The sequence below is a fragment of the Rhineura floridana genome, chromosome 5 (genome assembly GCF_030035675.1).
Source record: "Rhineura floridana isolate rRhiFlo1 chromosome 5, rRhiFlo1.hap2, whole genome shotgun sequence".
Lineage (NCBI taxonomy): Eukaryota > Metazoa > Chordata > Lepidosauria > Squamata > Rhineuridae > Rhineura > Rhineura floridana.
This window is the reverse complement of record NC_084484.1, coordinates 51517163-51531285: the sequence shown is the minus strand read 5'-3', so window position 1 is coordinate 51531285 and position 14123 is coordinate 51517163. Positions and strand designations below refer to the sequence as shown.

The window sequence follows — 14123 nt, the reverse complement described above, 5'->3', positions numbered from 1 at the left end:
AGACAGCACCACCAGAAATGTCTTTTAACATTTATAAACAGAATAGAAGCCTATTAACAAGAGGCATGTGAGAAGAAACACAAAGAACTAGCATCTCAGTTAAATGGCTGTATTTTGAACTCCACTGTGTTGCACCTCTTCCTCTCCTCCCTTCCACAGTGTGCTTGTGCGCACACACACACACACACACACACCCCTACCCAGTACTAATAAATAACATCTGACTCTTAAGAACATACTTGCTTAATCAGTGTTTTTATTAGGATGATTTATATTTCACCCTTCTGATGCATCTAAAGAGCTCAGGATGGTTTACAACAATTTGAAAACAATGAACTCCAAGAAAAATTAACAAATCAAATCAAAGAACAAAGCAATATAAGACAATAAATATAGAGCCAATGTGCAGCAGATAAAATGAGCAAACGGCTGATAATCTGTGTTTCAAGTGAATCTTTAACATATCTAATCACTACAGCTGTAGCATCAGCCATTTTGTTAATCAGCTCAGATATTTAATGAAAAATGAAAGGACAGTTTGGACCCCTAGCAGCAATATTCATAGCACAGTATGGCAAGTAGTAATGTTTTTATGTCATGTTTAGGGAACATTTGCAGACGGCTTTGAGGATATCAATGTTTTTGCAAGCAGTACAGCATCCATACCTATTAACATGAAAAGGCCGGAGAGAGGTCAGTGACTGTATAGGAAAATCTGTACACTGTTCAGTCTTCTTTCTGGGTGATGCTACTGTTTCCTGTGCTGTTGTAAGCAGGACAAGTTATCATGTTTAGTGAAATAAAGGGCCGAGATAAAAGGACCAAAATGGGATTCTGCAAATATGTTTTATAAAGCACTGCACCGTAAGAATAGGAAGCCTCTTTTGTCATCTATCCTTGTGCTGCTGTGTGGTTAGGGATGGGTGAGAATTTTGATTCAGTTCACATTTCAAGCAGAATATATCAAATTCGCAATTTCTGAAACAATATGAGAACCTAAACACAGCCATCCTTAGAAATTTTCATTTATTAGAATTTTGGGATGCAGTTTGCCAACTAAGCAACATTTACAAAAATGCATATATTAGGGGAAAATGTGCATAAAAATGAATACATGAGTGAAAATAACATGAAAAAGGCATGAAATGATGACAAATGGCTTGCAAAAATGTGTACCTTTGTCAAAACTGCCTACAAAAATGTATTTATTTGGAGAAATTTGTACTAAAATGGTGGAGAATTTTCATGAGGATTTTTTTTAAAAAAATCACAGATCGCTGTAGAAATGTAGAGAACTGTATTTAACACTGGGAAAAATGAGAAACTGAGAGAACTGAAACAGACAGATCTTTCTATCCCTATGTGTGGTACATGGTAGCAGTTAGAACATTGGCTAACAAATTAAAAGTTCAAATCTCAGCTCAGCTATGAACTCACTAGGATGCCTTAGGCAAGATGTATCTCTCAGTCCCCCTCCACACACAACACACAACAGCAAGACAAATAGTAGCCAACTTTAATAGAGTGGTTATAGGGATTACTTAGCTAATATATGTAAAGCATTTGTGGTACAAAATAAAAGCCCTATATAAATGAATAAGCACACATGATTCAGTTACTTGGAAGGAGGTTCCACTGAAATAAAATGAAGCTTATTTCCCAGTTTATGGATAGGACTGCAACTTTTGTTCAACAGCTCTGGGCTTGTGAACATACACAAAAAATACAACATTATTATCAGACTAAGCAACATGTTATCTTCAATTTCAAACAGATACGCCTACCATTAGGAACTACAGATTTCACACTTAGGGTGGTATTTAATGTTAGTCAGAGTAGACCCACTGAAGTGAATAGACATGACTAACAAGTTCATTAATTTCATTGGCTCTATTCTTAGTTGAGTATAACCCATAGTGTAGTACCTCCACATTTCATTGTTTCACAAACAACATTCAGGAAGTTCCTCTATACTTCAACACAAGTACACAACAATTCAGCAATGATGAAATGTTTTAAACTTCACAGGAATATTTTCAAGACTCTATGAACATCTTGATTAAGAGAGTAATTCCAGGAATAAAACATTATTTTCTAACAGATTCAAATATTCCTTCTTATTTGAAGAAGTCAGTTTGGAGGCAATCTAAAATTAGCTTGTACTGCCTTTCTGTTAAACAAGCAATTTCAGTTTGCATTTTTAGAAAGCAATCTCAGAGGAAAATTGTTATCTGATTTGTGCCTGATTTCTATGAAATAGGAGCCATCAATGAACAAGTGCACATTTCCTCTGGAGTCTTCCATACAGACCTTCATTTACTAAAAAAGCCTGTTAAAGGCACAATAACATCCTAGTCTCATAAAACAAATAAAGGTTCCTTCAACAGACATATGTAATTATCATTACACGTCAATTACAACTAGATTTTTTAAAATTCCTATAAAAAACAAAAGGAAAGTGTGAAACACACTACATTATTTAAGACCTGCAGCTCCTCCTACCAGTGTGCTGGGAAACAGCATACAATCTCCACACCAATTCTTCTAGAGCCATTTCTTCAGGTTTTAGCCAGTATCTCATTCTCTAACAAAGACAATTCACAGGAAGCATTTCCCCCATCACCAAGAATGGACAGGATGGTGGTGAACCTACAGCGCTGCTTTAGCAGTACTGCATTTCAGTTACTCCACACAGACGCCCCCCTCCCCTCCCCATATTGGCTCAAAAGGAGGTGCAAGCAGAAGCACCACTCTTCCTCTGCAATGTACAGGCAAGAGGATGCCATTCAGAGGCAGAGGCATGAATGATAATTACATCAATGTAGCTTTAAAAAAAGTTCTTCCCTCCTCCTGCCCCCCTTCCACTGAATTGGTATTAGATGTCAGAATTAATGTGAAGCTTTCATTAGCCAGTTTTCCCTCCATGGAAGATTAAAGCACATCCCAGCATTGCTCTGCTTCAACAGCACATATATATTGATGCTGCCTGCTGTTTCCTTAAAGAGACGAAAGCAAACAGAGATCTGAACAAAACAAAAGAAACTATACAATTTCACTTTCATTGAAAGCATGCATGTAATCCTAAATTAGACTAAACATTAGTTTTAAATGTGTGTGTTTGGGCTTTTTTTAAAAACAACACCACACCACACAAACTAAATAATTGAAAGCAGAAATCCAGTGGGTCAAGCGATATTGGCATTCAGCTATATTCCTAAAAGCTTTAAATGCATGGTCTCTAGCTTAAGAAATACTTGAAGTTCATTCAGAGAAGTAAGATTCTGATCCACCAATTTAGTAAGGTCAACTCAAAGGCAGTGATGGGCTTAATTAGACATGGTCCAATGGTGGGCGAAACTAGATGCAGTGAGTGGAGTGTACAGAATTTATGTGGCCAGCACACCAACTCAGCTCAGTAGACGCTGAGATGGCCATCAAGTTTTGGAAGGACTGGGGAAGAGAAACTGTGATCGAGAATCAGGTCTGATCTCAATTTGTATGAGTTACTGAGGATATAAGGACCTTTCCCAACATTTTCAGCTAGCAATGAACTGAACCTCCTTCTAAAGCTTCTGAGTTTCTTTGGATATGATCCTTTGGGGATTAATATTGCTGTGAACCATGCTGAATTTTTTTAATGGAAGGTGGTGCGGAAATGTTTAAAATCAAATTGCAATGTAAATAATTTAATTAAACATAAATGAAAATAAAATAAATTCATCAGGAATGCCACAGTTCCTTCTTCCTAAGGTTGGGAACTTCTTCAGGCAGAGGCCTTACTTGATCTAGGCAGCTTGACCAAGTTCTAAGATTTAAAGACTGAGAGGAACAACGAAAGATGTAAGTATTGATCTTTGCAAAAACAAACAGCTGTGTTGTTTCAGCTCAACACTATCTAGTTAACACAGAGGCTGCAATACAAGCATACATTGCTAAGAATTTAACAGTTTTTGCCTTTTGGTGTTGGATTTAAAAATGATAGCAAATTGAAAAGAATCAAGATGAATAATTAATCAGTAAACTACTGCATAAATCAGGGGTAGCCAACATGGTGACATCCAGATGTTGCTGGACTCAAATTCTCATCAGCCCCACAGAGCATGGCCAATAGTCAGGAATTATGAGAACTGCAGTTCAGCAACATCTAGATGACACCACACTGGCTATCCTTAGCATAGATGTACCTCTACAATTTGATTTAAATACTTTACCTTATTATTTCTTTATTGAATGTATATATCTCTCTTCCTCCTGAGGAAGCCCAAAGGGGCAAACACATCAACACATTTTAAAAATAACAAAAGCAATCTTAAAACAGTTACAAATAAAAACATTCTAAAAACAATTAGAAGATCAAAACATTCTTTTATCCGGTGATCTCGAGATTGCTAGGAACAGTCTCCTCGAGCCATCAAAGGCCTGAGTAAACAGGAATGTTTTAAAATTCCTTCTGAAAGTCACAAAGGGAGAAAGGCACACCTCACTGGGGAGACCATTCCACATACAGGGAGCCACCACTGAAGAGGCCCTATCACAGGTCAACACTAACCAGGCAGCCACATGTGGTGGCACCACCAACAAGGCCTCACCTGCTGATTGTAGGGTCTGAGATGGTTGATACTGGGGAAGGCTCTCTTTTAGATACTTGGATCCGTGGCGCAGAGTGGTAAGCGGCGGTAACGCAGCTGAAGCTCTGCTCACAGCCGGAGTTCGATTCCAACGGAAGGAGGAAGTCGAACCTCCGGTAAAAGGGGTCGAGGTCCACTCAGCCTTCCATCCATCCGTGGTCGGTAAAATGAGTACCCAGCATATGCTGGGGGGTAAAGAAAGGCCGGGGAAGCAACTGGCAATCCCACCACATATATACGGTCTGCCTAGTAAACGTCGCAAGACGTCACCCTAAGAGTCGGAAACGACTCGCACTATAAGTGCGGGGACACCTTTACCTTTATGTTAGTATTAACATCTTGAATTGGGTCCGGTAGCTCAACCTTGTTTTCTAAGCTTCATGCAACAAGTGATTAATTTAGCCATGAATAACAGCTTGGTGATGTTGCCATTTTACTCCCCCTCGACATTCCTTCCCATAGCTACCATTTATTGGCACTAGTAGCTAGGACAGAGGAGATGTGGGCAATATAAAGCTCACGGGCTGTGGGTTAGCCACTCTAACTTCCCTCCCAAGAAGAAAAAAGCCAATCTTAATTTGTAGATTTTGACATCAGTTGATGAGGAAAATGCAGAAAAGCAGAATCAGCACAAAGCCTCAGTATCTTCAGGGTGCTTGACCTGGTGTGTGGTTTTTGTGAGGTGATAACTCACACCTCCAGCCATACATACACATGCACTGTGCATGTGCATCCAACTGAAGCATGTTTTCCAAGGTCTTGTACCTGTAGCCACGCATGCCAGTGCCTTGCACAAGGAGGGGGGAATCAACAATAGAAAACAGACTATTGTTCCAGGGAAAGAACAATGGTCTGGATTTATTACAAACCAGAAAATTATTCATAAGTATACACAGTGGTAGCTGGTGACCATTAGGACTGGTGGGGTGAAATGGGGGAAGCTCAAACAATAGGCGGAGCCACAGCCAATGACAGGCAGAGCCACCTAATTCTGGTTTTGTCCCCATCCTTCTCCCTGCTGAGTTCTACAAGGGCAACATGAGACTGAGGAGGAAGAAGCTGATAGCCAGGGCCACCATCCTCTGCATTGATTGTAAGAAAGAAGGCAGGCAGGTGGGGGCTGGGTGAGGGAAGACTGAAGTTGGTGCCCCACTTGCCCTAATGGTCCACAGTCCATCAAGTATATACAGTAAACACAAGCAGATAGGATGCCTGTGCAGATACAGGGAGACCTAGACAGGATTAGTTCTAGGAGAGAGAAACGGAGGTGGGTGGTGGGGGGAATTAGTTTTGTTAGATAAGGAAATGAGAGGGTACTATGGTTCTTTTATGGAGGCTTAGACACAATATGGCCAACTCTGAAACTAAGTTATAGAGGGTTTGGTCCATATGAGGAGGAGGATAGACAGACAGGAGAAGAAACCAGAAACATAGAGAAATGAGAGAGATTGAAGTGTATATTATTATTTCCTGTCTATTCCAGAGAAGGTAGGAAGGTATAAAAGGTATTCCATGTGTGTTTACTGTGACTCAGGGCCTCAGGAACAGGACTAGATACCAGGGTTGTTGGGGTGGCTCAGTATGTATTATGGGATGGGTCGCCCACCCTTCCTCTACAAAACCAGATCGCAAGCTGTATTTTGCTCCCATGTGTGCAAAGGCTGTGATGAAGAGTCTTTTCCCTGGAGTCCCACATGGTGTGGGCTTTCTGAACTTGCCCAATTTTGTGAAAAACAGAAAAATAACAGACAGACAGACAGAGGCAGAGTAAGTACAGAATATGCATCAGTCAGCTGGCTCAAAAAGTGAGAAAGGCTGGCCTATTTTGCTCCCGTATCTACATGTTCTTTCATGAGCCCTGGTCGCTGCATCACAAATAGTGTGAAGGGTAACTGCAGACTTTAATGAAGGCATTTTTGTTGTTGTTCTTGTGGGTTACTAGGATATGTTAATCTTAGTCCTTGTAGCGCAGAGTACTTCCTATAAATAACATTTTCTTAAGAAATTCCACTTCACCAGGAAACCACTTAAGATACTCAAAACCACACTTTCCCTTTCAATGTAGTTGAATTAATCCAACAGCAAAACCTCATTGCATTTCAAATCATGAACTACTCCATTTATGACAAATCACAAGAACATGGAAGTACCCAGAGTCAGTCAAGCTGGTCAAGTACTTCTGTGGCATATCCAGCTGAACTGATGGCAGAATTCCCCCCCCCCAACCAACAATCCATTATTCATAGCACAACATTCGCTTCATTTATTTTCTAGAAGTACTATTTAAGTCCCAGGATTTTTTTGATTATTTGATTTTATCCTTAGCTACTATAGTCCTTTTAAGAAAATTGACCTGATGAAGTAAAGAGACAACAGAAGAAAACTGAATTCCGGTATTCAAGTTCTGCTTTTCACTCTGCAAAAAGCATGTCAAACAATGAAGTGATGATTTAAACTTTTGTTTTTACAAGCAGTTCTGCTTGGATCACAACCCAGAAGAGGTACCATTGAGGAAGGAATCAACTCATTAATCATAGAAGCAATATTGTTATTGTTTCCTCCTTTACAATTTACAAACATTGTTAAAATCTTAAATGATCTTAACAGGATACATTTAACCTTTTTTAAAAAATGAAGGGCTTTGATATATTAGTACTGAGAAAAAGTTTGGGACTATCAAATGATATATCATTTTATTTTTAAATAACCAAGCTGCATCAAGTTTTTCTTTGAGTTGACTTCCATTACGCATGACACTGTAGGAGAGCCCATGGAATGTACCAATTCACATGGGCATTTTAACAAGGCTAGTGGCAGTCACTGGAGAGAATTAAAGTGGGTCTTGGAGACCTGGGTTTAAGTCCTACCGCCTGAGGGGACGTCATCCCAGACTCCATGGCAAAGCTATAAAACAGGAATACACCATGAAATGTCTGAACCTGCAGTTACCAAACAGGTTTACATTGCAACTATGTGACAGCTTTGCCCCATCACACAACAGCAGCAAAAATACAAGAAGGCATTTCCATTATTCATATTAATGAGGATGAAACCAGACATGACACTCATGGGATTGCCCCCAAGATCAGCATTCCTTCTCTCTAATTTTTAGTAAGGAAACACAAGAGATTATGTCATCTCTCTCTTTTTTAAGAGGATATTTTTATCCCAGTCCAGATCTATAATGGACTTCAAATCATTTTAATAGCTAATGTTTTTATTGTTAAATCACTTCAGGATGAAGAGATTCATAAATAAAGCATATAAATAAATCTGTATTTTTATTTCTATAGGATAACTTCCTACCATTTTATCAAGTGATTCTTATAGTCCAGTATATTTGTAAAATAGCATACACTAGGACTGAAACTAGCCTAATTAAACAGTCCTCGTGTCCACCTTGCCTAAAGTGGGTTTGGGGAGGATTTGTAAGAGATTTCTGTAGCAACTGTACTTCTGAATGATTAAATATTAGTTATGGTACAACACAGATTATTGTATATTGGGAAAGTTCAGAGAGCAACACATAGGTGGATTATGAATGGTAATCTGGGGATCACATGCAGGATCCTTTAAAGTGCATGTCAGCTAGAGAAAATGTTGGCCAAACAATTAAGGGAGCCGTCAAATCTTACTTTTGACATAGAAGATCAGTTACAAGTAGTAGGATAGTATAGCTTTGGTGCAATAAAGATTGACAGAGGACTGACTCTATTCAAAAACAGTACCTGCAGGAAATGTTCCTGGTCCAGTATGGGACACTGTCCTCCTTGCTATAAGCTGAAGCTAATATACTGAAGTTGTTGCATTTAGTAAACAGTAGGATGATAATATTGGTTACCTGATAAATTAGGATCTGAAAAGTCAGTGAATGCCAGATTGTGCCAGGCTCTGCTCCAGGCCCAGCAGGCTCCACACAGGTTTCTGTCTCTGTCCCTCCCTAGTACTTTTAAATCAAGTGACTAAATCTACAAATAGAATGTTACAAACAAACCTACTCTTGCACACAATGCCATCCCAGTGTTAACTAGATGCAACAGTATCACATTTTGAACATGGATTTACTCCAGCAACATATAAGGGTGTGTGTATGTCAATCTTAAACACCAGAAGAATTGCATGGGTGAAGGGTGTAGAATGTTCCCCTCATCACCAAAAGGTTACCTCCCTGCAGCCTGTTTGTCTGCCCTCCCCCAAGTGCTTTGCTTCTCAGCCAACTCCAATATTGGAAGTGCGCTCATCTGGGAAAAGAACACTTAGAGAGGGGCCACGGGAAGCTAAGCAGAGGGAAGGTTCTGCACTTTTCATCCGTGCGTCCATTTTGCCATTAAAATCAGCTCGCAGCCCCATTCTATTCATTGTATGGTATGCAAACTGTTAAAAGGAGATTGATTGCAATAATTGCTCCCGTAACTCAGTAGGTGGGATTTATGTTGCCTGTGTTTGGACCCTCTGCCAGTTCAGTTCTGTTTAAGCTGCTCTCAGACCTAATCCTGTTTATCTTCTGTTTAATAAAGCAACAGTTCTGCTGTTCTCTTGGAATCTGCTGTGATACATGGTTAACAAAAAGGTGTGCAATTGCATACTGGACTGGTCTCCATTTGGGAGAAAGAGCAAAATACAAATTTAATAAAAAATAAAAAATAGTGAGTACATGCATGAGGGACCCAGGAAGGGAGATTCATGTTTAGAATACAGGGTCCCACTTGTTTGAGCACCCTCCTTATAAAGTTTTATTCGCAGAGATGGCTACCTATTTTAAAGCATTCTATAATGCACTGCTCTTCAAACTAGGGCCTCCAGGTGTTGTTGGACTACAACTCACATGATCCCTTGACCAGCGGCTAAGCTGGCTGAGGATAATGGGAGCTGTAGTCCATGAACATCTGGTGACCCAAGGTTGAATAACAGTGCCATAATTGAAGGAATTGTTCTGATAATCATGGGGGACTGGAATGCAAAAGTAGGGAACAGAGAAGAACTAGAAATTGTGGGGAAATGGGGCTTAGGAGATAGAAATGAAGCAGGAGAAAGACTTATTGAATTCTGTGAAGCCAATAATTTGTTTCTTGCAAACACATTTTTTGAGCAACCAAAAAGACTGCTGTACATGTGGACATCACCAAATGGGCAACATATGAAACAAATTGATTATATAATTGGTAGCAGAAGATGGACAAGTTACATACTTTCTGCAAAAACAAGACCAGGAGCAGACTGTGGTATAGATCATGAACTGGACATATCGAAAATCAGAGTAAAGCTAAAGAAGAAGAACAAAGCAATCATAATGCCAAAATACAATTTAAATAATATCCCAGAAGAATATAAAGATCAAATAAGGAACAGATTTGAGGCTTTAAACTTAGTTGACAGAGAACCAGAAGAACTATGGAGTGAAGTCAGAGACATTATCAGGGAAGAATGCAAGCAGACAATACCTCTAGTAAAAGAAAGACCTCAATGGATGACTGAAGAAACTCTTCAAATGGTTAAAGAGAGAAGGAAAGCAAAAGCAAAAGGAGATAGAAACACGGTTAGAGCCCTAAATGCAATAATACAGCAACTAGTACATAGGGACAAAGAGAACTATTACAATAGTTATTGTATAGAAACAGAAGAGGACAACAAAAAGGACAGAGCAAGAGCACTATTCCAAAAGATTAGAGAAATTAAATGGAAATTTAAACCAAGGGTAGGGATGTTGAATAATCAACAGGGGAACACACTGACTGACCAAGATGAAATAAAAGGCAGATGGAAGCAATACACTGAAGAACTATATAAAAGAGATACATGGATGACAGATTCATTCATGGAAGAACCATATGATGAAGAACCAGAAATTTTAGAATGCAAGGTGAAAGCTGCTCTTAAAGTACTTGGAAGAAACAAATCACCAGGAACAGATGGCATACCAGTAGAGTTGCTACAAGTTACTGAGACTGAATTTGTCAACCAACACGGAAAACTAAACAATGGCCTACAAACTGGAAGCGTTCAATATACATCCCAATTCCAAAGAAAGGGGATCTGAGGGAATGCAGTAATTATCGAACTATTGCCTTAATATTCCATGCAAGAAAGATTCTACAACAAAGGCCCTTACCATATATGGAATGAGAAATGCCAGATGTCCAAGCTGGATTTAGAAAGGGAAGAGGCACCAGAGATCATATCGCAAGCATATGTTGGATAATGGAACGGAGCAAGAAATTTCAGAAGGAAATCACCTTGTGCTTTCTAGATTACAGCAAAGCATTTGATGTGTAGATCATGAAAAACTATAGAATGCACGAGGGCAGCAGGAGACCTGACCTCATCTCTGAGATATTCTTCCAAGCTACACAGGAAGTGGATTGGACTGTGAAAGACCAACCCAAATTGTGTTTGCATTTTGACAACTTTGTAGGGCAGTCCAATATCTCAGAGAGGAGTTCAGGTCTCCTGCTCCCCTGGTGCATTCACTATAGCTGCCCAATTTTCCTGCTTTTTAAAGTTTGATAGAAATATCTGTTGACTATAGGTACGTTCTTAAACTGCAAGGTTTTCTGCCTATTAGTGAATTTCTTTGCTTTTTAATCCAGGAGGTAAGAAATGGGATCCTGTGCAAGTTTGCTGAGAATGGATCGATCATTTGCATGCTTATTGAGTTCAGTGGGATTTACTCCCGTGCAACCATGCTTACAACAGGCAAAACTGACCATGGGGAGGGAGGCCTGGAGTGGGCAGAGGAGGAGGAAGAAGGAAAAAGGGAGGAAAGGAAGAAGGTAGGGAGAGGAGAGAGGAAAGGTAGGTCTGGTCATTTGCATGCTTATTGAGTTCAATGGGACTTACTCCCGTGCAATCATGGCTAGGATAGGTAAAACTGACCATGGGGGGGGAGAAGGGGGAAGGGAATTGGAAGGGAGGAGAAAGAGTGGACAGGGCAGGAATGGATTGGAAGGGGAGAAGGAGGGAAGGGGCAAAAGGGAGGGGATGGGAGGGAGGAGGGGAGGGCAGGTTTGATCATTTGCATGCGTATTGAGTTCAATGGGATTCACTCCCATGCAATCATGTTTAGGATAGGTAACACTGACCATGGGGGAGAGGGAGGGGAAGGAGGGGATTGGAATGGGCAGGGGAAGGGAGGGGTAAATGGAGAGGGAGGGAAGGGGCAAGAGGGAGGGAATAGGAGGGACGAGGAGGAGAGGGGAGGTTTGATCATTTGCATGCTTTTTGTGTTCAGTGGGATTTATTCCTGTGCAATCATGTTTAGGATAGGTGAAACTCACCTGGGGGAGGGGCAGGGTGGGGAGGGGAGAAGGAGGGAGGAAGGGAGAGGGGAGGCGATTGGATGGGTGGGCACTGGTCAGAGGGGAAGCTCCTTCCCTTTCCAAAAGGAAAACATTGTGAACAGTATCATTCTTTTTCAGGGTTTCCCCCACCTTTTCATTCTACAGCAGACACATGTAGCCTGCCACCCAAATTTAAACCAAAGCTGTCCCTGGCTACATCCACACCAGACCTTTATTTCACTTTGGAAAGTCATGGCTTCCCAAAGAATCCTAGGAAGTGTAGTTAGTGAAGGGTGCTGCGAGTTGCTAGGAGAGGCCCTGTTTTCCTCACAGAGCTTCAATCAATGCAGCTGACTGTTAAACCAATCTAGCCACTGGAGCTCTGTCAGGGAGATAGGATTCTCCTCTTAGCATCCGTCACAAACTACATTTCCCAGGATTCTTTGAGGGAATCCATGACTATCTCAAGTGAAATAAAAGTCTGGTGTGGGTAAGGCCCCCTGATTAGGCAAGCCCAGAAGCTGGAAGTCTGGCTTTTAGAACACTGACATTTGGTTCTTACTATGCCCGGCCTTATGATTGAGTTCAATGCTTATTTTCTTATATTAATTAAAAATCAGCCAGGCATTTTTAAACTGTAGAGGATGAAGGTCAGAGTATGGGGCAAGGCCAGTAATAGGATTACAGGTACTCTGTGAACATGGCTGATTTTTAATTCATTTCAACAGATTATGAGAACTGGCAGAAAAAAGTCTCAAAGGGGTCTGGGTTTTTCCTCTCTTTTTACACTTTGAACTCTTGATTCTCTCTGACTGTTTTGTGTACTGCCATGAAAATTCAGAGGGTCGAAAAGCAAGCATTTCTGAGTTCAGGACTATAGGTTTTGTAAGGTTTTGTTTTGAAATGAGTTTATTGGAAGCATCAGAATGGCATGGGGGGGGACTATTTTCAATTTAACATTGCAGAATGCGAAAAATTCATGCTGACTATAGTATACAGCCACTCTCCTGGCTCCATAATCTGTGAAAATACTTTGAAGAGGCAAATATGGGAACTCTCCAAACTCAGATTCAATATACTAAAAGAAACATCCATTCCCCATTATTTAGCAGGGGGAACTAGTGCCCCAGGAATTCATATGCTTTCTTCAAAATTCCAATCCTATTTCACCCCAAATATTTACTTCAGGAAGTTTAATGAATGTATCATTCATCATCTGACTAAAGAAAAAAAAGTTCAAGTGCTAATATTAACTCCCAAATCTGCAGCCACACAATCAACAGCAGTACAGCTGACAGAGTCAAACTCATGCAGTCCCTTTGCAGCAAACTGGTTTCCTTGGAAACAGAGCAGTCACATGTTTTACCACAAGGGTGGGAGTTTTGGCAGGAAAATCCTCATTTGCTTGAAAGAGATTTACTGGACATTTTAACCAGGCATATTTTGCTCACTTTTGGAAATAACATATGGGTTGTTCAAAAGTTGAACAACCGATGGCTCAATTACTTCTTTTTTATGTATTACATTTAGAAGCCAAATTATCTGTTGTGTGGATTTTTTTTAACTTACAACTCAGGTTACTCAGAAGGCTAAGGAAGGAGATTTGAAGGGAACAGGACTCACTCACCAGGGTTTCTGTGTTCCCCTAGGTGCTATACACTTCGCTTTGACAATCATTGCCAACCCGTGAAGTAATTAAAGTCCTGCTTTCATCTTCTTGCTTTAAATTCTCTGTCTTCTCTGTCATCAAGTCTGCCACATTGATGCAACAGCAACACCTACTGGGGAGTAAGAGTTAGGAAATCAAGTCTCTCCCCATCTCAAATGCCTTAGACTTCTGTTGGCGGTTTAGACTACACTTATATAACCACTTTCTGTGGTTGTTTATTTGGGATAGTTCTGACAAACAGCAGATGATGCTAAGCCTTTGGTCCAGACAGGTTAGATCTCACCTCTTGTTGCATTATCATCCCTAGCCAGCACAGAAGGTTGCAGCTGAAGTCCCAACATCATCTGGAGGGCCACAAGTTAGAAATTCCTGGTCTAGACTGTACCACTTAAGACTGCAGGTGGGGGTGAAATCGTGGAATGCTCTTCCACACAGTTGTATATACCTTCTGCACACAGAAGACTGGATAACAGGGAGAAGGATTCTAGCTGAGCCTTTCCGTGATATGCTACTCCTGTGTGTGTAGAGATTTTTTGCCCATAGACAAGC

The 14123-nt window shown here is 40.4% G+C and overlaps 1 protein-coding gene across 6 annotated transcripts in view; it reads right to left on the bottom strand.

Moving 5' to 3' along the window:
* MCF2L (MCF.2 cell line derived transforming sequence like) overlaps positions 1–14123 on the bottom strand; it is a 160631-nt gene that overhangs the window by 127222 nt on the left and 19286 nt on the right. For 2 of the 6 annotated variants that reach the window (XM_061626675.1, XM_061626677.1), the window contains exon 1: positions 2503–2581. The exons of the other annotated variants lie outside the window; for them this stretch is intronic. In XM_061626675.1, coding sequence (XP_061482659.1) covers positions 2503–2581 — 79 coding nt within the window. Of the gene's footprint in view, positions 1–2502; positions 2582–14123 lie in introns of those variants that run through there. 6 annotated transcript variants of the gene reach the window in all.